Here is a 24,733-nt window from a genome sequence, read left to right on the forward strand (position 1 = left end):
TTATTTATCTATCATTTTAATATAATTATTTATAACTGATTTCAAAATTTTGAAAGCTTTTATTTTGTAAAAAAAAAATCGTCACTAAATCAAATAGGGAAGCTATATTTTGATAAATAAACTTTGATAATCACCAAAAATAAAATAATTGATTTTAAATAATAATAAAATATTATTTAATAAATCGGGTAAAGAAATTTAAGGACAAAATAACATAAGCAAAACAAACCGGCGGTTCGAGTATGCAGACTGGACTGCTTATTTGTCAAGTATGGGAGCTGTTGTTGACACCGGAACACTATGAATACAAGTTGATTAATTGGGGATTGTCTCTCTTAAATCTTGATTTGATTTGCGAAATCATTTCATGTAAACAATCTGTTCCCTGACCCCGGTGCTCTTTGCTCCGAGGTAATTTTCGGTTCAATCATATTATTTTTTGTAATTTTTTTTCCATGTTAGATTATCCCATGATTGTTTGCTATTGTCGAATTTTGGTTTGAATTCTCTGTTGGGTTTTGGGTGTTTCGTGTTTTAACTTAATGGGTTTGGAGGAAATTAGGGATTTAATTTGTGAAAGAGGGAATATTTTACGGTGTTTCCATTCATAGAATCAATAATCCAGGATTCCACCATAGCCTCACAAGGTGTATACAAGAGGTGTATGTTTAAGATTTGTGCAAATGATTCTTTTCCTTTTATTTTGGTGAGCATGTAAATGATTTTTTGATATGAAAATAATATAACTATGGAAATTATTCTGATCTAGTAACAGATGTTGGTTGTAGTAAAATTATAATGCAATTGAATTTTTTGGGATCAGGAAAATCAACCGGCTTCTTTCATTTGGCGAACCTATATAGTAACTCAAATTGTATATCAATCAGTGTATAGTAAGATGATATGATGATCTATTAATTTTGTGCACGTATATGAATATGTGCGGTTGTGTTGTACATGTGGTGTAATAGGCCTTTTTTGTACCTTTGAAGCTTCGGGACTATGTTTGAATCATGAATTTATTGAAGAAATCAGGAAAGAAATGTTTGTACAAAATTTTTTTTTCAAGCCTTTCTTCAATCATATTTCAGTTTGTTCTTTTGTATTATCCATGAAAAAAATGTTACGGAAATCACTTTTAAGATGCATTTTTCTCAACAAAATCCTAGACAAAACATAGTGTGAAGCCTTGTTCGTATATGCAACCAAATACATTACATCTATGTTTGGTTTACTTACTAAAAGAATAAGGTAGTAGGACTTTTATTGACTTAAAGTTGTTTCAAAGTCCTTTTGATATGAATTTTACCTTCCCCTATCCATTCAACCTGTTATTTTCTTTTTTTTGTAAGATCATAGTATAACTCTATAATTATACAAAGTCGATGTTCCATTAACTTTGTAAAACAGGTAGCCAAGACGTGACTGTGGAAGGTAGGATCTCAAGGCCTTTCTATATAATCTTCTGGAGACATTCGCATGGATCAGAGTAATTTAGTTTTGCTTTCTGTCCCTACATTGAATGAGTAAATTTGCTAGTGAATATCTGCATCTTATTCTGTTCTTCTAGTTATTTTCTGAGTCACCAATACGGGCCACTCACGTAGTAAAGTGAAAATTATTGTAAGGGTTAGAAAGAACCCCATAAATTTTGAACACAGAAGTCTCTAATAATCACTAAGTCTAGCAACGTTTCTTTTTGATGACTGGGTTATGTTTGGGCTCTTACTTTGAGGTATAAATCAATGTAAATATGTATTTGGGTTCTTACTTTTAGCTGTGAACCACCTATTTCGACTATGACAAAAGAAGAGCATAGCAACCTAAATCATTTGTCTATCTTTTTGAACCCTTCAACATTGGTTAATACTTTCTACAAGTAAATAGTAAGCTAAAATGAAATTCAATAAAGACAACGGCAATATATCACTGATGATGCTCAACAGCCGCAGTAAAAAATTGTCAATTATAACTTAATCAGGTTTAAATGTCCATCATGACTGAGAAATGTGTCATTATGAATTCTGGGAAGATATATTATCCGGCATTCCGGCTGTTACTTTACGGGCTGTTGGGAAACTTCATTTTAACTATTTAGTTATCTTCAATAATAAGCTTTGCAAGATGAAGAGAATAAAGAAGAAGAGAGAATAAACCACTGGGCTTCTTGGTGTTACAGATGCTACTATTGAGGAGGGAGAGGGTAGAAATGGCCTTGAACTTATCAGTTCAGTTTCAGATAATCAATCTGATCTTTTCAGACCATCAGCTCGATATTATTCCATGTTTAAAGGTAGTAATTTTGTTTGTCATTAAAGTTACGAAGTACCTTATTATCATTGAGAAATGGTGTTCACACAGGACCATAAATATAATTGTAGACTAGTTCTAAATGTGATTTAGCGCTTGCCATGAAGCTTTTGGAAATGATAGCCTATGCATTATTCCATAAATGACCTTTCACACACACTTCTATCTTCCAAATCATCATTTGTTTTTGTTTCAAAGCAAACAATCCTCTGTGCTTATGCCCCTCTCTCACATGCCATAGAGCATAAATATTCCCATATTCGATTCTAAAAATAAAACTTCTTCACATTCATCTGATCCATGTCAACCAAAGCATTATTTTTCTTATTGACCATTAGGCCAGCCTTTTCCTTCATCACAGAAAAGAGAATTCCCACCTTGTAGGAGATTATCTGTACTTAAAAGATTTTGTACTAAATTACGCTAATAAAGAACATATAGCTAAACATGTTATCTCATAATTTTGTTACAAACATAAATTTCTCCTTTCCCTTTAGAAGTGCTTTTCCGGTCCATTTTAACTAAGTGGAACGTTGATGCAGCTTCTGATCATGTTACTCTATATATTTTCTCTGGATTTATTACTTGGGATATATCATATCTAGGGTGCAGTCCCCTTTTTTTTAAGTACAAAGGTGAGGGGGGATTCGAACCCTGGTCTAGGGGGAAGGGGCACCGGGTGAGACCAAGTGGGCTAGAAAACCAACAGGGTTCAGATCCCTATTTCAGCTGGGTGTCTTGCACTAAACTTCCTGTGCTCGTTTTCTAGGCTGAATATCCATCCTATATTTCCTCTCTTGTGCTGCTGACACAATTATGTTTCATAGGACAAGCTATGGATGTTGCAGACCGGGAAAAAGGCAGATATACTCTAATTAGAGATGAAGAAAACTCTCAAGTGGGAACATATGACAAACCTCTTCCATGCTTTGGCTGTGGAATTGGATGGTTTTCGTAAGTATAAGTATAATCCTATTTTTTCTTATACGGCCTTCTCCAGTCCTCACTGATATGATAATTTCATTCTCCCTTCTTCAGTTTTCTAGTTGGTTTTTTATGCCCTCTGATGTGGTATTATGCTACACTCTTATACTTCGGAAATTACTATCACAAGGATCCCAGGGAACGGGCTGGGCTTGCTGCTTCTGCAATTTCTGTGAGTCGTTACTTATTCAACATGATCTGAATCTACTGTGACATCAAATTCTAACCCAGAAATACCTGAAACCGAGCTTTATTTTGCAGGCCTTGGCGTGCTCCGTGTTAGTGTTCATAATCACCATTATTCTGTTTGTCTAGCTTTGGAATCACTACTTTTACTACCTTTTGTTCAAATGGTGTTTACAAGCACGGATATAGGAGTTCATATACTTGACACACTTGTAGATATAAACATTTGGGGCGAAACCAAAGGGGCTTTGGAGTGTTTAGGCTTCTTTGGTTCCATGTGTACATGAACAAAAGAATGTGCCGTTTGGTGTTGTCTTCGCTAGGGATTACCGACGTTTGACAGGGAAATCCATGTCCCATTTAATCCTAAATTTCTGAACTCTGTAATGCACACGTTTGGTGAGTATTGATATCTATACCCTGTAATCGAGTAATGAACTTTGGTTTCTTTGGTATGCTTTTCATCAAGTAATGAACTTTGGTTTCTTTGGTGTGCTTTTCTTGTTGAAATTTATTTATACAATATATTAATACATATTATCATGATTTGTACTTCATCCGTCTCAATTATTTGGAATATATTTTTTATATTTAGTAATATTATTTTTATCAATATATCTCTATCAAAAAAATTTGGAAAGCGTTAAACCATTTTTTTGAACAAATAAAATAAAAAATTTGTTTAATAAACTTTGTTTTTCCAACTTTGTAAAGAAAACCAGAATAAATTAAATAAAAAAATTTGTTTATATAAAAGTTTGTTTTTCCAAATCTGTGAAGGAAACAAGTTTATATATTTGAGATAGATAAAAGTATAACTTTGTATATATTTGGATTTGGGTGAAATATAACTTTATATGACAATAAATATTTTAAAAATAATATAAATCTGTTATGAAAATTTATTAATATAAAGTTTCTTATGGAAAATTGAGGCTCAACGAATAGAGTCCCCAAACTCATCAGTCAACCTACTAATTAAGTTCGAAGTTCCATCCTCAAAATTCAGAACCAATTTTTTTTAAAAAAAGAAACTAAAACTAAATATGTTTTACTGGAAACAATATTTCATTTCAGTAGTCACAAAAAAAAAAGAGTGCTGCTCTGTTTAATTGGAAGCATTATAAATTTACAAACATCACAAAGAATTTAGCATCAAAATTCACATGCTACACAAATAGTTCAGTGCCAAAACCAAGGATATCAACATCTGGACAAGAACTTCTGGAGCTCATCCATAACTGATCCACAATCCGCCTTCACTTATTCAACTGTTTTTAAATTTTGTACCTTTTCTTGCGATCGGGATTGAATCCATGCTTATTTTTTGAAACTTTAGATAGCTTGATATATGGTCCGATCCTGAGGAAGAACGAATCGGAAAAACCGTGACACGATGCAATTATATTATATAATGGAAAACGAAAAACCACGAAGAATTGTACCTGTACATGGATAATGCTTGATGAACTATACTACCACTGAATGATAAACATCTCGATAAATAAAATTAAAGGAAGTTACACTATATATTACATAATTTTGTGAAAAATTCCATTTGTATCAAATATTCAGTTTTCATAAATAATATATATATTATTTATACACTATATATTACATAATTTTGTGAAAAATTCCATTTATATCAAATATTCANAAAATATTATTTTCACAACTAAAAATCCATTTAGACTTTAGTCGAGCATTATCTATCCCCCCGCAATCACAATAGATGGTAGAGCTATGATATCTACTACTATATTGAGTATATATATGTTATTTTTGTGTAACACACATTATTGTTTTTATTTATCTTATTTTTAGATGACGAAAGAACTCGTAGCGGCTATTTTCCCAACGCAATGAATAAACGTCTGGCTAACGTAATAGACTGCAAATCACACCGGTCAAATCCTAAGTGACAAGCTTACACGAAAATGTGTTGATAGAGATAATCAAACTTTTGACCATTGGTGAATCATACATTATCGTTTTTATCAAAATTAAAGGAAGGGGTTATTATTATCTCCATGATTCGAACCTCTGACCTCTCCGTGAACCGGAGATTATGTCACTGGGACGAGAGGAGGCCTATGACTATAACATACATCATAAAGTTAATGGATTCCAAAAACATTTTATATACAATCTAAATATTTTTAATGGGTTTAATAGAGTATAAAACAAAAGAGAACGGGTGATATATGCACCAGAACATTGCACCAAACTAATTTATCTTTCTGACAAATCAGTTTCGATCTCTATAAACGAAACTTCTGTAAGATAAACACATCCCATGACATACGGTTTTAAACTAACTGAAACTTGGGTACATCCACAAACATGCTTGTTAGTTAGGACAAGAACATATTCAGACAAAAACAAATCAAGAAACTCTAATCATCTTTCTCTACTAAAAGTTGCATGTTGTGACGGTTTTTATAGCACAAAAACTGGAGAAACTAGAGTAAATAAGCCAAGGATGACTTGCAAGGCCCAGCTGAGAGAGTCTTGCATGAGTAGACTTCTCACTGGACAACTGAAGCAAAGTGCCGATTCCCATTGTACATGAGGCCACCACTGCCTACAACAGGACCAGCCACATGAGTCGAGATAGCGCTTGAAAACCTGTTATCTGGTGGTTGCTGATAGACTGTATCAGTTCCCATAATGCGTGCACCTTCGGTTGTGGGGGGAGTACTATGCTTGTTAGTTTCAAATTGATGCATGTCCCGACACGAAATATCTACATTCTGAGAGCTGGCAGGTGTACGAGAGTCAGACTGGTGAGGCTTCTTGGTGCTGAGAAAACGTCCACCAGAGCCACGGACCCTTTTTAGTGCGTGTACATGTCTAGACTCGTGCAGATATGGCTGCATTTTTATCAATTGTGACAAACAAAATTCCCACTTACACATAACAATGAAGTAGGAGAAAGAATCTTATGCTCAAGTGAGTGGAGCACATTAATCTTTATCATTAATATTTATATTTAAAGTCATAAAAGTCATGGGTGTAAGGTGACCAAAGCTAGTTCATGAGCCTGTAATGGTCAGCTCAATTTTAGTTGTACGTGACCTCGTGAGCTGGTTCACGAACTTAATAGTAAGTTTTAAATAATTATTTCTATTATAAACAAAAACTAAAAATTAATAATTTTAGTGAAGTATATATAGTTACACAATTACAACTGGTATCCATATTATTTATTTACATGTAGAACTCAATATTGCGAATCTAACTTGTGATATTAACTCGCAAACATGTCAATAAGAAAACTTTATCAGCCTAACCTGAGCTAGTTTGCGATCCCGAGCTTGAGCTTCTTTACTTAAAGTTTAGTGAGCTTGAGTTCAATAAATTTAGGTTGTACTTGGATGAAAGGATTTGAAGTCATAGATTTAAATTCATTTGATTGCTTATATGAATTTATATTGAGCATATTTCAAATCCATCCCTTGATAGTCCAGGTAGATGGACTGGCATCATTTACATCCCTCTTCAAATCCTTCAGTCCAAATCAAATTATCCCATCTAAGCGCAACCTCAAGTTTTGAAAATTTAGGAGCTCAACTCATATATATCACTAAAGAAACACACAAGGACTTACTTTCCTACTCTTGACAAGTTTGTTTTGAGCCTCAAGCTTTGCACGTGTCTGTCTCCTACGAAGAATTCCATTGTACTGTTTAGCATTGACATATATGGGACCATCATCAGGAAGATCAACAGGCAGTGGAACTCGACCGGAGGCTGGGCCCATCAAGTGAGGCTGAATCTGATAAAACATTCAGAATCGTATAAAAGAGTAGTTCATGTTGACAATTGAGGCTTTTTCATATTTTAATGTCATTAAGAAGTGAAGAGTCAGTTACCATTGTACGAGCTCCAAAGGCAGTAAATAACCCACCGATGTACGGGTTGGAGTAAATATATGGAATCTGCACCAAGATGAATATTATTGTAAATCAAAATAAAGTATCAAAACAGAAACAAGATGCAAAAGAATACTAATGAGGCTGTAGCTACCATAGGTTGGTTGATTTCAGCTTCAGAAACGTTGATGGAAAAATTGGGATTGCCCAGAAACAGAGCAGGCTTCACAACAAATCCATGGTTCCCACAGCTGTTATCCCGGGCTGAATCAAATGAATGGAAAGGAAATTTCGTCTCATTGCAATGCTACAAGCAAGGACGCCATCAAGGACTTAAGCAAGAAGGTTTTAAAGCCTTGGCAATACACCTTTCGATATCACGGGCTATCAATTAATTCTCACTAGCGAACAAACGAGAAATGCAATTTGATTTTTTAGCGAGAAAAAAATCCTTGTTGAATTAAATATGGGAAAAGTACAATTGGAGGATATAAAAAATTTTAACATGACAATCCAACTTGGATCCTAAACATTGCATAAAGCGCAAACAATTGAAATGAAACGTAAGTCAAGCATACAGGCTAGAAAAACTCCATGCTCAAAGCTGATGATGAATAGGCATGCATCTAAAGCATAATCAATAACAAGACCACCATGCAGGGATTTAATTATGGGAAAAGTACAATTGGAGGATATAAAAAATTTTAACATGAGAATCCAACTTGGATCCTAAACATTGCATAAAACGCAAACAATTGAAATGAAACGTAAGTCAAGCATACAGGCTAGAAAAACTCCATGCTCAAAGCTGATGATGCATCTAAAGCATAATCAATAACAAGACCACCATGCAGGGATATCATGGCATCAAGTGAAAAAAAAATCGAATTTTACATGTAATTTTCCTAAAATACCATGTCTTCCATCTCATCTTCCTTATAGTAAAAAATAAAAAAAGTTGGTAAAATAAAATTGAACAAAAAATTGAAACAAAAAAATGTGAAGAAAAGAGCAAGAAAGATGAAATTGAATGCTTGCGGCGTCAGTACCAGAGTCTGAGGAAGCACATTGACCTTCAGATCTTGTCTTGTCCATGGCATTCAATACTTAATAATACAAGCTGGTCGATTAAGATACTGGAATTGCGGCTCAAAGCCTATGTTCTTGCAAATTCTGCGAGGAAAATTAGTTGTAAATAAACAGCAATGAACTAAAGGTTTCAAACATTTCTCCAAATAAGATAAGATATGAAGTCACACATGTAATAGTTAATGAAGTATCTAAATCTCAATGTCGTAAGTTGTAACCCAAGAGGCAGTAGGTTTAGCTACTTCAGAAAAGAGAACAAGAACAAGCTTGTTCACCTCAATCATCTGTCCATACAATCTATACTATATTGTTAGGCTCCACTGTTGCGGATAAAAGCTGGATTGCTATATGTCCAGTCTCGTCCAGCAGCCGGAGCAATTTGTTTGTGGAATAAAATTTCCTTCCACCAACCCGTGATTAATAACTGTTTTCTTGAATCTTGATGATAGATCATAGCTAATAAGTGTGATTAAAAATGCAAGATTATTTTCAGATACACAAACTCGGAGAACATAATCCACCAATTTAAGTACTTTTAAGGGGAAAACTCTACAAAGCTTAAAAGCAGAAAAAACACAGAGCACAAAGCTTCACTAATTCTCAGTTTATAGTTGCATTACATTTCAAAATAGATATAAAAAAAATCAAATAATAGTACATTTAATCATTTTCCCTACACCAAAATCTGAAACGGGCCATGCAATCAAGAATTATGCGTAGCAACAAGATATTAGAAGTCAACCCAGTATCCACAATCCCATAAATGAACCTATACTTCATAAGGCAAAACCCAAACAAGAAAAACACCAAATATGCAACCAAACGAAGCAAAAAAGTCGAAAACTTTACCCAAATCTTATCCCCACGAACAAGAATCGTTAGCCAAATCCAAAAACCCATACAACAAATTGACACATAAAGACCAAAAGAACAGAGACTAATCAAACAAGATAAACAACTCTCAGCCAGAACACCAAAAAAAAAAGGTCCCCCGTACTCAGAAACAGATTAAAAAAACTTAGTAAAGCTGATAGATATGTATAAATATGTATCTATGTCCCCATCTATTTATAAATCAAGTGTAGCAAGAGAGAGAGAGAGAGATGGACCTTTGGCCAAAACTTGAAGGAACAATGATCCCAACTGTTGGAATGAAACTGGGCATGTCCCCTCCTCTCCGAACGCAAAACGAAACACTCTAAAGCGTTCTTGGCTATATCCTGCTCCTGTCGAAACACTTGCCACGGGACTAAACAAATAATATTATATATTATCAATAAATATTTTATTAAAATATAGATATAATAAATAAAACAAAAACTTGTATGAGACGATCTCACGTATCGTATTTTGTGAGACGGATATCTTATTTGAATCATCCACGAAAAAGTATTACTTTTATGCTAAGAGTATTACTTTTTATTATGAATATCGGTAGAGTTGACCCGTCTCACAAATAAAGATTCGTGAGATCGTCTCACAAGAGATCTATTCATACATAAAATAGACATATGACAACCATCCATCTACGCTCTACCAACCATGAATGGCTTCACAAAATAAATTAATCATATAATAATAAATGAAAAGACTTTCTTCTTGTTTTGTTTGGTTAGCACTACTTGAGCTTTAGAGCAAACTTTTAACTAAACGTTTTTTAATAAAGGAAATCTCAACCAAAGAATCGATTATTGACCAAAGAATTGAGTTAATTTGCGAGAATGCCCCTCATGCTTTGCCTTTGTTCTATATGACGTGTAAGAAAGCGAAAAGATTTATTTATTTAAGAAAATTCAAGTGGAAAACGACAAACGCAGCTCAAAACGTCGTATTATTTGAAGTCTTCCTTTTTCATACCTTAATAAATAAACGGGCATGCTAAGGGTGTTCTCCGATTTCTGGTTTCGGTTCAGTTCCTACGATGCAGAGGTCTCTAGGAACCAGACAGAGCCTTTTGAAAACTGGTTTGGTTTGGATTACGACAATTCGATGAAGTCCAATTCGGTATCATCGGACCGATTCCAAGCTCACATTTACGTGATTACTCATTAAACATGGCTTGAAACGCACTCGCGCTAGATTTTTTTGTGTAACGGCGTTCCATACTCAATTCACTCAGCCCAAAAATTCCAACATATTATATTAAAAATTGCAAACAATATCAAAAAATAAATATCCATTTGTTGAAATTTCAACATAGATTAACTTTTCAAATTTTAGCTTAACAAAATTAAATCTCAATTTCCACATTATAAAACACGATTCTAGAATATTTTTCTTCTACCTCATAGTATCGGCTCATAAATTCATCAATAATGTCTCGTCTTTTTTTTTTTTTTTTTTTTTTTTTTTTCTTTTCTTTTTTTTTTTTTTTTTAGCATTGAACAAATTTTATCGTAATAGAAGCATGACAAGTCGCTCTAAACAAATATTGTATCTATGATATCTAATTACTTGGCCGCATGTTGAGAAGGCCGACGAATGCTAGACTTGGGCAGTAAGCTACAAATACGTCTCTTGCAGCTGATGTTAAGATTGCATATTGTAATTAATTTCCTTTCTACCGTTGTAAAGCATCGAAGTTATCCCTCGTTTGAAAATTCTGATTTAAAAAGAATTGAAGTTAATTTGATTAGCTTGTAGACACTGTTTTTCTTTTATATTTTTGGTGTCCTAAAATCCGTATAAAGCTAATTTTGGTTGATTTCTCAACCGAACTTTCTTTCAAATATGACTTCTTCTCCGATCCCCATTCAATATAATACAATTGAAATACTTTTTTTTGAAGAGATTGTAACGTTGGCGTCCTCTGATCATCGATATTCTTATCTAGAATTTACAATGATATTCAAAAAATATTTCCATTGACCCCTAACTTTGACTTCGATCTAATAGAGTTGCTAGATAATGCATATGTGGAATTACCTCTCAATATTTTTAAAATTTATCTTCTATGCTTTAATACAAATTGTGACAAAATTTCATCATCTCTATATTCAACAAATTTATAAAATATACTGAAAATAAGAAAGAATGAAAAAGAGAATGGTAGGGTGATGAATACCAGAAAATCTTTCAGTTTCATCTTTAAATATTTCTAATAAATAAATGTATTAATTAATAATAAGATCTCAATCCTTTTATTCAAGTTGGAAAGAAGACACAACACCTGAATTATAAAATGGATTGAGAAAACCATTAAGGGTGTGTTTGGTTGATGTGATTAAATAAGGATAGATGAATAATCACATACTTATCTAATGTTTGGTTAAAATTTTAAGATATATTAATAATCATTTTGACCCGGTTTAATACCTAATTTTATGATTAATTATTTGATTATTAATCTAACAAATTAAGTGGGATAAGTTATCAATACACCACAAATTACATTTTTATTCTCTTATCTCTTATGAAAATAAATATTTATTAAATTCTAATTTATTGTGTTTAATGATTACCGTAATATTTTCAAATATATTTCTAATAAATATATTTAAATTAATTTTAATAAACATAAATTATAATTATAAATATTTAATTATCTATCCAATTATTTTAAGAATATATATTTAATTAGCATTTGGGGCATTTTGGTCATTACAATAAAATTTACAAAATTAATCCATCATTTTAAAATCATACCAAACACCATGTTATTTATCCCACCGTACTATTAATCCATATATCTCATTTTTTAATCACTCTAATTATTAATCATTTACTTATCCTATCACACATACCAAACGAAGCCTTATATGATAAAATTGTATCAAACAAATAATAAATAGAATTCCACCGAATTTCAACGATAGTAAGAAACATTATATTTTTATCATCATTATTTTGACATAAATGTTTAAATTATTTACCGAATCTTTTTGACACATCAATTTACCACATTTGGTTTTTTCTATCAAATTAAAAATATTATCATGGAAAATATCTTTAATACATAAATTAATTACATGACAAACACATCTAACACGAAATAATTCACCATTTAACATTGGCTTGAGAATGATCTTTAATTGTATTATCACAACATTATTCTTTGATGTGTTGCACATAATTTTATTCTCGATATGATAACATCTACATATATTTATGATATGTATAGCAATTGTGTAACCAGTGTGGATTTCATCTAAACATTCCAGAGCTAGAATTCTTTTTTTCAAACACCAAGTATCTTTAATCTAATGACATATAATGACAAGATAAGATTCATTTTTAATAATTGTTTAAATGTCGGTGGTCAAACTAACTCTACACTTAATTTTTGAAGATGATCAATTTAAGTTTCAAGACAATATTTCCTATGTGTATGCCTAAAAACATTAAGAAAACCTGATTGGATAATGATTTTAAGTTTGACAAAACCATCATTATCACAAATACGAAAAAAAGTTCACGTCTAACAACAAATTTAACAAGAGCTCTACTAGAAATTTCAATAGTTATTACAAAATTTGATCAAGTTCTAGAATTTATTTGTTGATGAGTTCGTTATTTATCACGTGGTTGCAAAGTTTGTTCATCAAAATTATGTTTTCTAACCAAAAGTTTTTTTTAATGTTCTGCCGTCACCATCGGAACGACTCATTTTATATTCATAAAAAGTTTTGCATAATTTACAAATTGCAACAAAATCATTAGTACTTGTTTTTATTGATTTCGAAATGATCTCAAATTTTGCTTCATTTTGCACGATTAAATGCTCTACTCTCGACCATGATGACTATCCCAATCGAACCAATTGCATCCCAGGCCAATGCCACCATTGTCGTCGGCCAAATGTTCTTCTTCATGTTGGCTATCGAAATCGTCACAAGCATAATTCTCGAAGTTCAAATTTTCTTCAAACTCGATTATCATGTTAATGTTAGCATTACTTCTACGAGCCCCACCATCACAACAGCTTGAAGATGAGAGCATCACAAAATATAATAAATGATTTTTAGTATACAAAGGAAATAAATTATATGTTGGAAAAAATGATAAAATAAATTTGGAGAGATAATTGAATAAAATAATTGAAGTAAACTATATAAAATTGCAAGAATTTTTAGAACTTTAAATTTAGAAATAAGAGAATTGGTCTATTTATAATAATAAAAAATAGACTAATATGTAATTAAAATAAATTACATTACAGGCCTCCAAAATCTGCAATTTAATTTAGCAGATTTGATCAAAGAGCTCTCAATCGATAATTTATTAATTTTACTAAGTCGATAAGATGCTAATTAGGAGAATCACTTGTAAATTGAATTTTAGTAGTATTTGCAAGATATTATTTTAAGTGCTCATCAGCTTTTACATATAATTTTCAAACATTTTAATTGATTAGAAGCTTCAAAACAATTAAAATAAGGTCTTACAAACACTAAATTTCTTAGATTTCTTGCATTAATTAAACTCGAAGACCGCATTTTAAGCGACTTTTATTACGTTTAATCAAAGTTCAGTTCTTAATATTTTTTGGGTCTAATTGACTCTCCGGACCTCACAAATTCAAATTTTTTTTGAATTAGAGCTCAAGTTCGACTCAAAATATTGAAACATATTCACGAGCTATATATTCGAACTATTACTCAAAAAGAAATATTAAAAAAGATGAAATATATTATCTGTTATATAATTATATTAATAAAATATTAAAGTTCAATAACTATCTCGATTGAATTCGATCGGCTTGAAAATTGCAAGCTTGTAAATATAATAATTGTAAAGGTTGGCAAACAAAAAACTGAAATAAACGTAATCAATATTTTTAAAAATAGTCTAAAAATTTTTAGATCGTAAAATATGCTTGCAAAGTGTAATTTAAAGAAGCAATTTTTTTAAGACAAATTAAAAAGCATATTCTATTTAAATGTAATAATAATAAATAAAAAGAAGCAAAATGCGAAAAAATAGGAAAAAGAAGACTTTAAAAGCCTCAAATCTCTTAAAGCAAGCAATTTTCAAATGTATTATCATCTTCTTCTTATTCTTTATCAACTTCATTTCCTTCTTCTCCAAGTATGTACTGATCACCATATATATATTTTTAAATATGGTTGTAATGATCTTGAAATGAAAAAATTAATCTGAGCCTTCGATTTCGATGTTTCAGGATCTGGGTTAGTTTTCTATTGCAGAATTGTTACGATCTTTATAAGAACAGAGGACAATGCTTACATGCATGGAACATTCTTCGAGTGGTAAGGCGTCGACGGTGGAGGAAATCAACGCCAAACAACCCAACAAAACCTTCTCTTCTCAGGTTATATATATATACATACGAATTCATTGCATCAATTTGAATTTCTTCCGAAAAGTATTCTAGAAATTATAATCCGGTATCGATATTCAGATGTTCTTCTTCGTGCTTCGCAGATCAAGGACATGGTTTTGAAGGCTTCCGGCGCGTACCGCCATTGCACCCCCTGCGCGAATCAGCAGGTGGAGCAGCAGAAGAGGAACCACAATTTCAGCGGCGGAGAGCCGGACAAATCCGGTCGGAGGAATTTGTACCGGCGTGCATGGAGCTCAAGCTCGGGAAGGAAGGAGCTGGAAGCGAGGCTGTGGGTGATCTCAACCGGTGAAGGGACCCCGGCGTCGGCGAGTGGCCGCCTGGCGGATACGGTCGTGTTCGTGGAAGAGAGCGAACCGAAAGAGTGGGTGGCTCAGGTCGAACCGGGAGTTCTAATTACCTTCTTGTCCTTGCCCAAGGGTGGGAATGATCTCAAGCGAGTCCAATTCAGGTAAGTATTTTGGTAAGTTCGCAATTTTATTTTTTTGTTGGGTTTTAATTTGGTTTGTTGGAAAGATTAATTGCATTAATCCATCTTTAATTTTTTGTCTCATTTATTTGAATAATAATGACTTAATAGTACGTAAATAGTAGGAGTCCGTTATGTGAGGCATGCGTACCACTAAGAAGCAATAATCTCATTATTTATTATGCTTATAATAAAGAGGATGTATTTTATAAAACCGTCGTACGTATTTTTATTTGTGAGATAAATCAATTCTACCCATATTTATAATAAAAAGTAATAAATTTTTTTATAGATGACACAGATAGAATATCCGTCACACAAAATTGATTCGTGAGACTGTTTCACATGAGTTTTTGTGCATACTAAAATATGAACAACCTATATAAATAAGTTTCAAAATACAACAAAGTACATGATATATAAATGTATAGAACAATAATATCGTCACGAAATAAACAATTAAAATCTAAACTAGTTCTGATATCACGATCAAATATAATTCGATGCTACTAATCTAAAAAAATTGTAAGTGGAGAACATAATTTTGCATAATTAATATAGTTAAATGTGTGTGATTGAAAGTTGTTAGGCCTTAGATTGGTTTGTTTAAGACCTCTTGACATAAAAAGGAGTGCATGCTTACAAATAATGGAATTGAGAAGTAGGATTGAAAATTAGCTTCTTCATCGTGCTTGTTTGTTTCTTTTGTTTTTTCTGTCGTACACTAAAAACATTTTAATTTCAAAAAAATTTTGTTGGAGTATGAAAACTCTTGCGAGACGATCTTACGAGTCGAGTTTGTGAGATGGATATATGATCCGATTCAACTCATGAAAAAATATTAATTTTTATGTCAAAAATAACATTATTCATGATAATCAAAAATCAAGTCGATCAGTCTCATCGTCTCACAAAATAGTTGTGGAGAGATATCTTAAACATATTTGACTTTTTTGGGGGAATATTTTTTTATGTTATGATGAAAAAAAGAGAGGCTGGTAAAGGGTGATTGGTACTCCGCTGGTAATTAAAAAGGGCAAAACTCATTAAAAAAAAATGGAGGACCAATTTTGATAGTTGTCTTAGACAATAAACGTTTTCACTAATGTAATTATTGTTGTCTTGTCGGAAGTTTTTATTTATTAATTACGCATGCATGTTATTTGCATGTAGTGAGCGAAATTAATCAATAATAAATATTAACAGTGAAAGATGTATACACATTATATGTATTATTATTTGTTTAAGTTGATCAAATAATATTAAATAATTAACAAAACTTATTTTCAACCTAGTAGAGTAGTTCAATTTAAAAGAGAGTTTTGTTTAGAAGTTTTTTTCTACGTAAAATGTGGAGCGATTTGAGGTTTAGTGAGGTAGTAGGTAAGAAGAGTAATTATAAAATTAAATATTTTGATGTCCTCTAAAATAGTTACTATGATAGTTATTTTTAAAATTAAAATTTTAGTTATTTTTCGTTGAACTGAAAATATAACGTCTCATGTTATTAACATCAAACTAGACGCTGCTTGTCATAGTACTCAAACAGTGACAAAAAGTGAAAAAGATCAACTTGTAATTTACAGAATAAAAAATCAAATCAGACCTAAAAAAAAATATTATGATGTGTAATAATCAAGAAAAAACACCCCACACTTATGTATAAAAATAGATGAGATTAAATCCCTTTCCCCAGCGCATGGCTGTCATATATTGGTTGTTAAATTTTGGTTTAGGAGACATAAAGTAAGCAATGTACATCCTTTTGCAACTCTAAAACTGGAGTGATGAAAAGATGGTTCATCTGAGAACCTGACTTCTATACAATAGAAAAGGCCAGCACCTGCTTTTACTCTCCTGTGAATTTGGAGAAATTCATAATAACGTGAAGTCATAGTAAGTTTTTCATTTAGCACTATTTTACTCTCAGTCATCTTGTTTTGTCACCATTGATTATTAAAAACGTTTTGAGTGCAATAATTGTTCCACATTCGATGAGAAATCAAAACGTGGTGTTTGAACTGCTCTATGGTTTAAGATGTTTGAGTTACGTTACTGTCACAAATTGTAATTTTTTGTAAAACGATAAGCGGTCGTTATTACAAGGATGAGCAAATTATTTAGATAATAAACATTTTTTTTTCTTTTGCTTATTAGTTTGAGTTTAATAAGCACTGATAAAAGGTGAAAACATTGATTGAACCAAACATCAATGTTAAATCTGATATTTATATATTAGAAAAAATGAGTTTTCTTTAACTTGACTTCTCTGTCCAAATGCATGCACTCACTGTACATGTAGATTTGCTAGTTCTACTAACTTGTATGGTTTTTTATTCTTGATAATATATTCCTGTATACCTCTGATTTTGAGGGATAATTATTCATCAATTATACAAAGTCAAAAGAAAAACAATTTTTACATGTAGCTATATAATATCAAAAAACTTTTGTGAGATTTTCTCATGTGTCAATTTTCTGTGTTATAAATATAGACATGGTTGATCAGTCTCATGAATAAAGATTCATGAGATTGTCTCCCAATAGACCTACTCATAAGATTAAGTTCGATAAATTTTATGATTTTATTAGCTTTAATGACTCACCAATCTCCTACAATGTTTGCATCTTCCAAAATGTTAATCAAGTAAATGCAAAACATGGGAAAATTAAACGAGAAACTTTCAATGTCTTTAATTCAAGATGTGGTCTATGTATCCTTGGTCATCATGACACTCTTGAAGGTAGCATTTATGGGATCCTTAATTACCATTTTTTTTTATTACACGAGCCAGCAAAGTCTATGTTACTCCAGAGAATTGCCATGATTAAATGTGTCGCACATATTTTCGCGGGCCGACTTCTTATCTTAAAATCTAATGGTTAGAGTTTTGTAACCATATAGCATAGAAGAATCGGTTCAAATCCATGTCTCTTTTCTGTCCGGAAGATGTTTATATCACTGCATCACATATTAGGCGGCTTAATTCGGTTTTGATGATTAGCATAACAGTATTGAGTCTTATTAACTTTCGAAACAAACTGTAATTTTGATGAATCTGATCCATTATATCATAATTTCATCAGTCAAGAAATGTTCAACAAATGGCAAGCTCATAGGTGGTGGACGGAGAACTGTGAAAAGGTGATGGAACTATACAACGTGCAGAGGCTGAATCGTCAATCTTTCCCTCTTCCTACGACTCCTAGATCACAAGATGACATGATCAGTTCAAACACACGAGCTTGTACAGATAGCCCTTCAACGTCGTCTTTACTAAGAGAGCAAAAACCTCATACACCGGATCGACCAAATGGAATGGTTAACGGATACCTTTCAGATTCACTAGACCACGGCTATGAACATTCTCGAGCTCACAATGACTCAAACGGTGTTGCCACGACTCCTAAACTCTCCAGCACTAGTGGCGTCAAGACGGAGATATCGTCTATGGACGCTTCGACGAGGACTAGGCGCTCTTTTCGAGATGCTGACCGGTCCGGAGAGATATCTTTAAACAATGGCAACTATTTGGATACAGAATGGGTCCAACAGGATGAGCCTGGTGTGTACCTGACCATCAGATCTCTGCCTGATGGTAGAAAAGAACTCAGACGTGTTAGATTCAGGTATGATGAGGATTTATAGTGAAAACTAGCACTTGAGTTGAGCCACATGTACATGTTGTGTGTGTGTTTAAAATTACAGATAAATTATAGATTTAAATTCAAAAATGCATGATTCAATCAGTGTTAACAACGACGGACACACCCCTCTAAATGCTGATGATTTACTTGATTTTCGATGTAGCCGAGAGAAGTTCCAGGAGACGCATGCTAGGTTATGGTGGGAAAAGAACCGAGTAAGGATAAACAAACAATACTTGTGATTCAATCAGGCGTCAAAGGAAGGAATGCTGTATTTTGAATGATCCTTGCAAAGTACTAAACCATTCAAGAAAAGTCACCAATTGTGATCACTTGCAAAAAAAAAAAAAGAAAAAGGGTTCGTTTTTTGTTTTGTTTTTTTTTTTTAATGCATGGATTGATAATGGGATACTATTGGGCTTTTGATGTATATTTGATTAATCTATATATGTTCGAACTTGAGACTGTGTGACACTTGATTCCGTTAACAATTAATTTGCATTTCTATCTGAGTAATTTACATTTTTTCATTTTTTGGTACTGTTACAATGAATTTTCAGTCTCTCTTGTAATTTATATCTTTTTTTCATTTTTAATCTTTTTGACCCGAGTCCATCATTAAAAGTTCAAAAATTTTAAAAACATACAAATTGAAGGACATGAAAATGAATAATATATATATACTATGAGAGAATTTTTATTTATGATAGTATTACAAGGTCCGACTTAGATTAAGTATTACAAAATACAAATATTAACGCATCATTACATATCAAGAACTACAAGATCACCATCTGTTGGTTTCTTCTACCAACTAGGGCTCGAGGGAGGATGGTCTACAACGTTCATAACTAATTCATTCGATATCTTTTCAAGGAAGGTGCGAGTGAGATTGCCCGGCCCGGCCCACATATGATGAACTTGATCTTCTGTCGGCCCAGTTTAATATTTTTTAACGCTTAGGACATCCACAATGGTGGATATTTGAGTAACCATGTCATCAAAATATTTTGGCTATCCAAATATCCACCATTGTGAATGTTGTATATTTGTGCTATTCAAATACCCGGTTACAAATTTGTAACCGGATATTACATTTTTTTTTAATTTAATCAAGCCAGCGTGACACGCGGGTGTGAGAGAATCACACTGCAGCTTTCTCCTTTACTTTTTTTTTGTTTTTTTAATAGTTTTTAATTATAGATGTTATTTTATGGTTTGTAATTTCTTATTATTAATGTTATAAATATTGTTTTGTGTTAAATTAGTTTTATATATTCGTTATAAACTTTTTAATTTTAATAATTTTTATTTTTTTACAAATTTGTCATTTAAAAATAAGCATTATAAACTCTTTAATTTTATATTTGAATAAAAATATAATACCAAACCGTAGATGAAATTAATTAAAGTGATGGAATGAAAATAAAATATTAATTAAAGTAACAGTGAGATCCATAAATATTTGGTTGGTGTGATATTTGATTGTGAAATATGAGATATTTGATTAATGAAATATTTGATTAGTGATGTGGGGTACGAGACCCACAAATATTCGATGGCAATACCTTGTTATTGTGGATGGCCTTAATCCAAACACAATTTCTACTCGTTGTGTCAGAACATACGAAGCTTGAAATCTTCTCCGTGTTGATTACTTTACTCACCCGTAATTCCATCGTATACCGACGATCTTCTGTTCGGCTCTGATATTCTTCAAATTGCAATCCTGAATTTTTACCTTCGGTCAATCGTCTATTGATCGTAGCTCTACATGAGTTTCCTGTTCGGAAAGAGGAAAACTCCCGCAGGTCTGTCCCCAGATTTTTTTCTCCTTCTTTGGCTAATGTTTAAATTTTTTCAGTTATTTTACTGATGGATCGCTTATGATTAATATTTTTAATGAGCAGAGATAGGATGAGTAATCCGCCTGGGAGATTTGAGTGTTCGGGTTTTGTAGAAAATTTAGTTGCTGGTTTTGTTGACGCATGATGAATGCTAAAAAAGATGTGTTTAATCAATGTTCATTTGGAACTGTTTATCAGATGTTTAGATTTTTTTTTTAAAGTTATAAAGTAAGATAATAGCATCTCGCATGAGAAAAATTTAGGAAATGGGAACTTATTTTCATAAGTAACTCATAAACTTTATTTAAAATAACCTAAACACTCTTACAACTTATCTTTTTGTCCCAAATTGTACTCCAATCATCCTTCCCTCACTATTTTTTCTCTCCAGCTCACATAATTTAACCATATACCTTCCAATTTTTTCTTTTCTCGTGATGTTTGACTGACATTTGAAGAGCTATTTTTTCTTTTATGATAGTGTTAGATTTTATTACTATTTTCTTATGCGAATTAAATTGTATATTTTTATTTCATATTTTACATGATTTGGTGAAGTTCATCGATAATTAAAATTTATGGAAAAAGGAAATGAAATTTTAGTATAGAAAAATTTTATCCCATATTCATTGTGATGAAGTTATGTTGATATGCGTAATGGTATTTACCTTATTGGCCTAAGCTTGCAGAAGCTATAGCCTATATGTAGGAAACTAATCGAAGTGCAGGACATGAGATAACAAAGTATGGTATAGAGCTGAGCTTTTCAGGATGACTCTAAAATTGGGGTATAACTCGTGGGACAAGACATTTCCTGTGAAGAAGTAGATGAATATCTAATAATTACTTTTTTAAAAGATTTCCAGAGATTATGCAAAAGAAGGTTTTGGATGGGTATTAACCTTCTAAAGTTTCGTTGAGAAACTTTTTATGAGATAATGTTTTGTTTGATCAGTGCTTTAGCATTCATTCCAAAGCTTAGATTCTTGTCCATCCTCCATCCTTTTTGTGTTATAGGCTTAGGGCCTTGGGGGTGCCTTACCTGCCCATAGATGGTTGCAGTAGAATTATTATGTTCATTTGAATCCTTTTCGATGTTTGAAATTATCCATTCTTTCATTTTCACTACATTTTTTTAATGTATGACAATAAAAATCCTACTAATGTGCTGGGTTGTAATAACACTAGACCTGATTAGGATCAGGAGTTTTGTCTTGGAATGCCTGTTTTTTTGTTGGTCTTATTTACTTTTCTCGATTACTTGATCATCGGAATTAAATATACGGTTTTATTTTCCAGAACTTCTGCGGGAAAATAAGAGAATGCTTGATAAATCAATTAGGGAAATAGAAAGGGAGAGACAAGGGCTACAAACACAAGAGAAAAAACTTATAGCGGACATAAAGAAAAGTGCAAAGCAGGGGCAGATGGTACATTCACTTCTGTTAATTCTACGGGCATCTCTCAGATGTCTCTTTTTTATCTATCTCAGTGTGGTCTTAAAAAGATGGAGAAGCCGATAATGGTAACTATAGCCTCGCACAAAGATTTGCAGCATCAGTTAAAATCTTTCCCTTTTTGAGAAACCTTTTGAATGATGTAGGCAAAAGCATGTCCACTTCATGATTTTTTGTTTTTGGAGTTTGGGTTGATTAAATGTTAACTTTGTCCATGGAAATGATTCAATTTTGTATGTTTCAGTGTAAAAATATATGTAAAATCTTTCTGGAAAAGACATAATCCTGAAATCTTACTTCTGAAAACTTGAAGTCAGAAAGCTGATTGAACCTAACTTCAAATTTTGAGCAAACGAGAAATTTAAAAATCGTAAAAACACCGTGAGCTAAGTTAATGGATAGCTGACTTTGATGCTTTGTGTAAAGAATTGTGTGATTGTATTTGTTTGCAGACTTCTTCCCCATGGATATTTTGAATCTGATTTTTTTCCTTGGACTTGGTGGAAATATGAACGGGACCAACATCCATATTTTTGTTCCATTTTCACCTTTCTGTTGTTTATGTGTTCTGCACCTTTTGGGATGATAGTTGCAGAACTACATGCAACTGAGTGTAAGTTGTATTAGGCCAACTACTCATTTGATTTGTAAATTGTAATATAATTGGTATAGGGAGCTGTAAAGGTGATGGCCAAAGATCTTATTAGGACTCGACATCAGATTGAAAAGTTCTACAAGCTGAAATCTCAACTTCAAGGCGTGTCCCTAAGAATTCAGGTCCGTATTCTGAATTGATTACTCGTATAGATCTCCATATCTTTAGATATTTGGTCAATTTTTTCAGATGGACTTGATTTTGATGAAATAAGAACTGTTTTAGGTTTCCATCAAATTTCACTTCTTTGTTTGTGGCTCTATTTCCTCTGGAAGATGTGGCTTAGTTTGATCTGAAACTTCCTGCTACTGACTTTAACTGGGGCACGTATGTTTCAAGTAAAAATAATTGTAGATATTGCATGATTTCACAGCATATTCTTGCTTTGTATTTTGCAAGATTGCACCAGCAAATGCTTTACGAAATGTTGTTTGACAAAAGTCGCTCATCGATTTCACTGATGAATGTAATTATATTTAATTTTAGACATTAAAATCGACACAATCGATGGGGGAGGCGATGAAAGGCGTCACCAAGGCAATGGGGCAAATGAATAGGCAGATGAACCTTCCATCACTGCAGAAGATAATGCAAGAATTTGAAAGACAGAATGAGAAAATGGAACTAGTTAGTGAGGTGATGGATGATGCTATCGACGATGCATTGGAAGGAGATGAGGAAGAAGAAGAAACAGAAGAGTTGGTAAATCAGGTTCTTGATGAAATTGGCATTGATATCAACTCTGAGGTACAATTTTACCTCTTTTAGTTCAATCCTTTTTTAATTGTACGCGCACAAACTCCTTTATATTGATTGCTGAACTGACATAGATCCTACTTATGTTACAGCTTGTTAATGCACCTTCTGCCACAGTCGCTGCCTCAAATGCAAAGAATAAGGTTCCACAAGCTGAGGCGACAGGAGATGATGATGGTGGAATAGACAGTGACCTACAGGCCAGGTTGGACAATTTGAGGAAAATGTGATTGGCCTGTAAAATAGGATTCTGTGAGATTGGTATTGTTTTGTGGCTATGTAACATATGTGAAGATACTAAAACTTATGGTTGGATACGGCTTGGATTCTTCGGATAAAACTGTTTTCGGGCTGTACATTAAGCGTTGTTTTTTAAGCTGAGTCAAGCTGCGTGTTGTTTTGCTCTTAATTAGTGGAGCTATAGGTTTGAAACTTAACCTACAGGTTTATTAGTACACGTAGTGTGTACAAGTTCATGTTTTTGGTTTTGGCCATCGTTTTTATGCAATTTTCTAAATGACTTGTTGTAGCAGTTTAAGGGTTGAATAAGTTCCATGCTTATTAGTCGAATATATTTATCTTTAAGCTTCAATTGCATTAATTATAAACTCTATATACTAAAAAAACTTGAATCAAGAAAAGTTAAATATCATCAATTTTTTATGCGGTATGTTCTCTCTTCCTTCGCCAGTTGGTTTCGCAATTTTTTTGATATTATTCGAACCAAAAAATGAAAGGATAACGGAAAATATTGGAGAAATGGTACGATGAATTCGATTATTGCCTCGTTATGTCAGTCGGCCTTTGGTGTCAATCACTTTGTAGATCAGTAAAGAAACTCACGGGGAAGGTGATAGATGAATTGCTCTCGCAAATATTCTTAGTTAAATTTCACTGTTAAATAAACGATTGTATGAAAATTCTGCCTGTGACAGTGGACAGGAGCACAATCACATCAATTGTTTTAAAATACATGATATGGGATTGCTTGAAAGTATCAGAAACTTACAGTTTACCAAGCTGCTTTAGAGGATTATACAATCTGTAGGAACATTAATGGAGATGAACACAGGCCTGGAATCGGACAACCCAGAAAATGGCCAATGAAGTGATGTATTGAGGTTAACAGAAGATCTATATAAAGATGGAACATTAA

At 32.6% G+C, this 24,733-nt stretch overlaps 4 protein-coding genes across 6 annotated transcripts; 3 read left to right on the forward strand and 1 right to left on the reverse strand.

Moving 5' to 3' along the window:
- Positions 1-247: 247 nt before the first annotated feature.
- LOC140990973 (uncharacterized) lies at positions 248-3,931 on the forward strand. The gene is made up of 6 exons (XM_073460866.1): positions 248-411; positions 1,411-1,489; positions 2,180-2,293; positions 3,138-3,264; positions 3,349-3,466; positions 3,556-3,931. The coding sequence occupies exons 2-6, from the start codon at positions 1,480-1,482 to the stop codon at positions 3,607-3,609; spliced, it is 423 nt and encodes a 140-aa protein (XP_073316967.1). The 5' UTR covers positions 248-411; positions 1,411-1,479; the 3' UTR covers positions 3,610-3,931.
- A 1,940-nt stretch (positions 3,932-5,871) lies between these two features.
- LOC140956413 (nuclear transcription factor Y subunit A-7-like) lies at positions 5,872-8,528 on the reverse strand. 2 transcript variants are annotated; one of them, XM_073413147.1, is made up of 5 exons: positions 8,405-8,528; positions 7,510-7,619; positions 7,356-7,421; positions 7,091-7,252; positions 5,872-6,353 (listed from the first exon to the last, which is right to left on the reverse strand). In XM_073413147.1, the coding sequence occupies exons 1-5, from the start codon at positions 8,448-8,450 to the stop codon at positions 6,009-6,011; spliced, it is 729 nt and encodes a 242-aa protein (XP_073269248.1). In that variant the 5' UTR covers positions 8,451-8,528; the 3' UTR covers positions 5,872-6,008. The 2 variants fall into 2 exon arrangements, with proteins under 2 accessions (XP_073269248.1, XP_073269247.1); XM_073413146.1 differs by having other exon boundaries at positions 7,091-7,258.
- Positions 8,529-14,431: 5,903 nt separating this feature from the next.
- LOC140991772 (protein Brevis radix-like 4) lies at positions 14,432-19,315 on the forward strand. Of its 2 annotated transcripts, XM_073461931.1 has the most exons (5): positions 14,432-14,471; positions 14,566-14,715; positions 14,829-15,196; positions 18,302-18,844; positions 19,026-19,315. In XM_073461931.1, exons 2-5 carry the CDS (start codon positions 14,623-14,625, stop codon positions 19,102-19,104), a joined length of 1,083 nt encoding a protein of 360 aa, XP_073318032.1. In that variant the 5' UTR covers positions 14,432-14,471; positions 14,566-14,622; the 3' UTR covers positions 19,105-19,315. The 2 variants fall into 2 exon arrangements, with proteins under 2 accessions (XP_073318032.1, XP_073318031.1); XM_073461930.1 differs by lacking the exon at positions 14,432-14,471 and having other exon boundaries at positions 14,496-14,715.
- A 1,144-nt stretch (positions 19,316-20,459) lies between these two features.
- LOC140991070 (vacuolar protein sorting-associated protein 2 homolog 1-like) lies at positions 20,460-23,978 on the forward strand. The gene is made up of 5 exons (XM_073460984.1): positions 20,460-20,673; positions 22,009-22,139; positions 22,839-22,943; positions 23,308-23,568; positions 23,670-23,978. Exons 1-5 carry the CDS (start codon positions 20,637-20,639, stop codon positions 23,805-23,807), a joined length of 672 nt encoding a protein of 223 aa, XP_073317085.1. The 5' UTR covers positions 20,460-20,636; the 3' UTR covers positions 23,808-23,978.
- The last annotated feature ends 755 nt before the right edge of the window (positions 23,979-24,733 follow it).

This window comes from Primulina huaijiensis, chromosome 13, assembly GCF_012295235.1.
Source record: "Primulina huaijiensis isolate GDHJ02 chromosome 13, ASM1229523v2, whole genome shotgun sequence".
Classification (NCBI taxonomy): domain Eukaryota; kingdom Viridiplantae; phylum Streptophyta; class Magnoliopsida; order Lamiales; family Gesneriaceae; genus Primulina; species Primulina huaijiensis.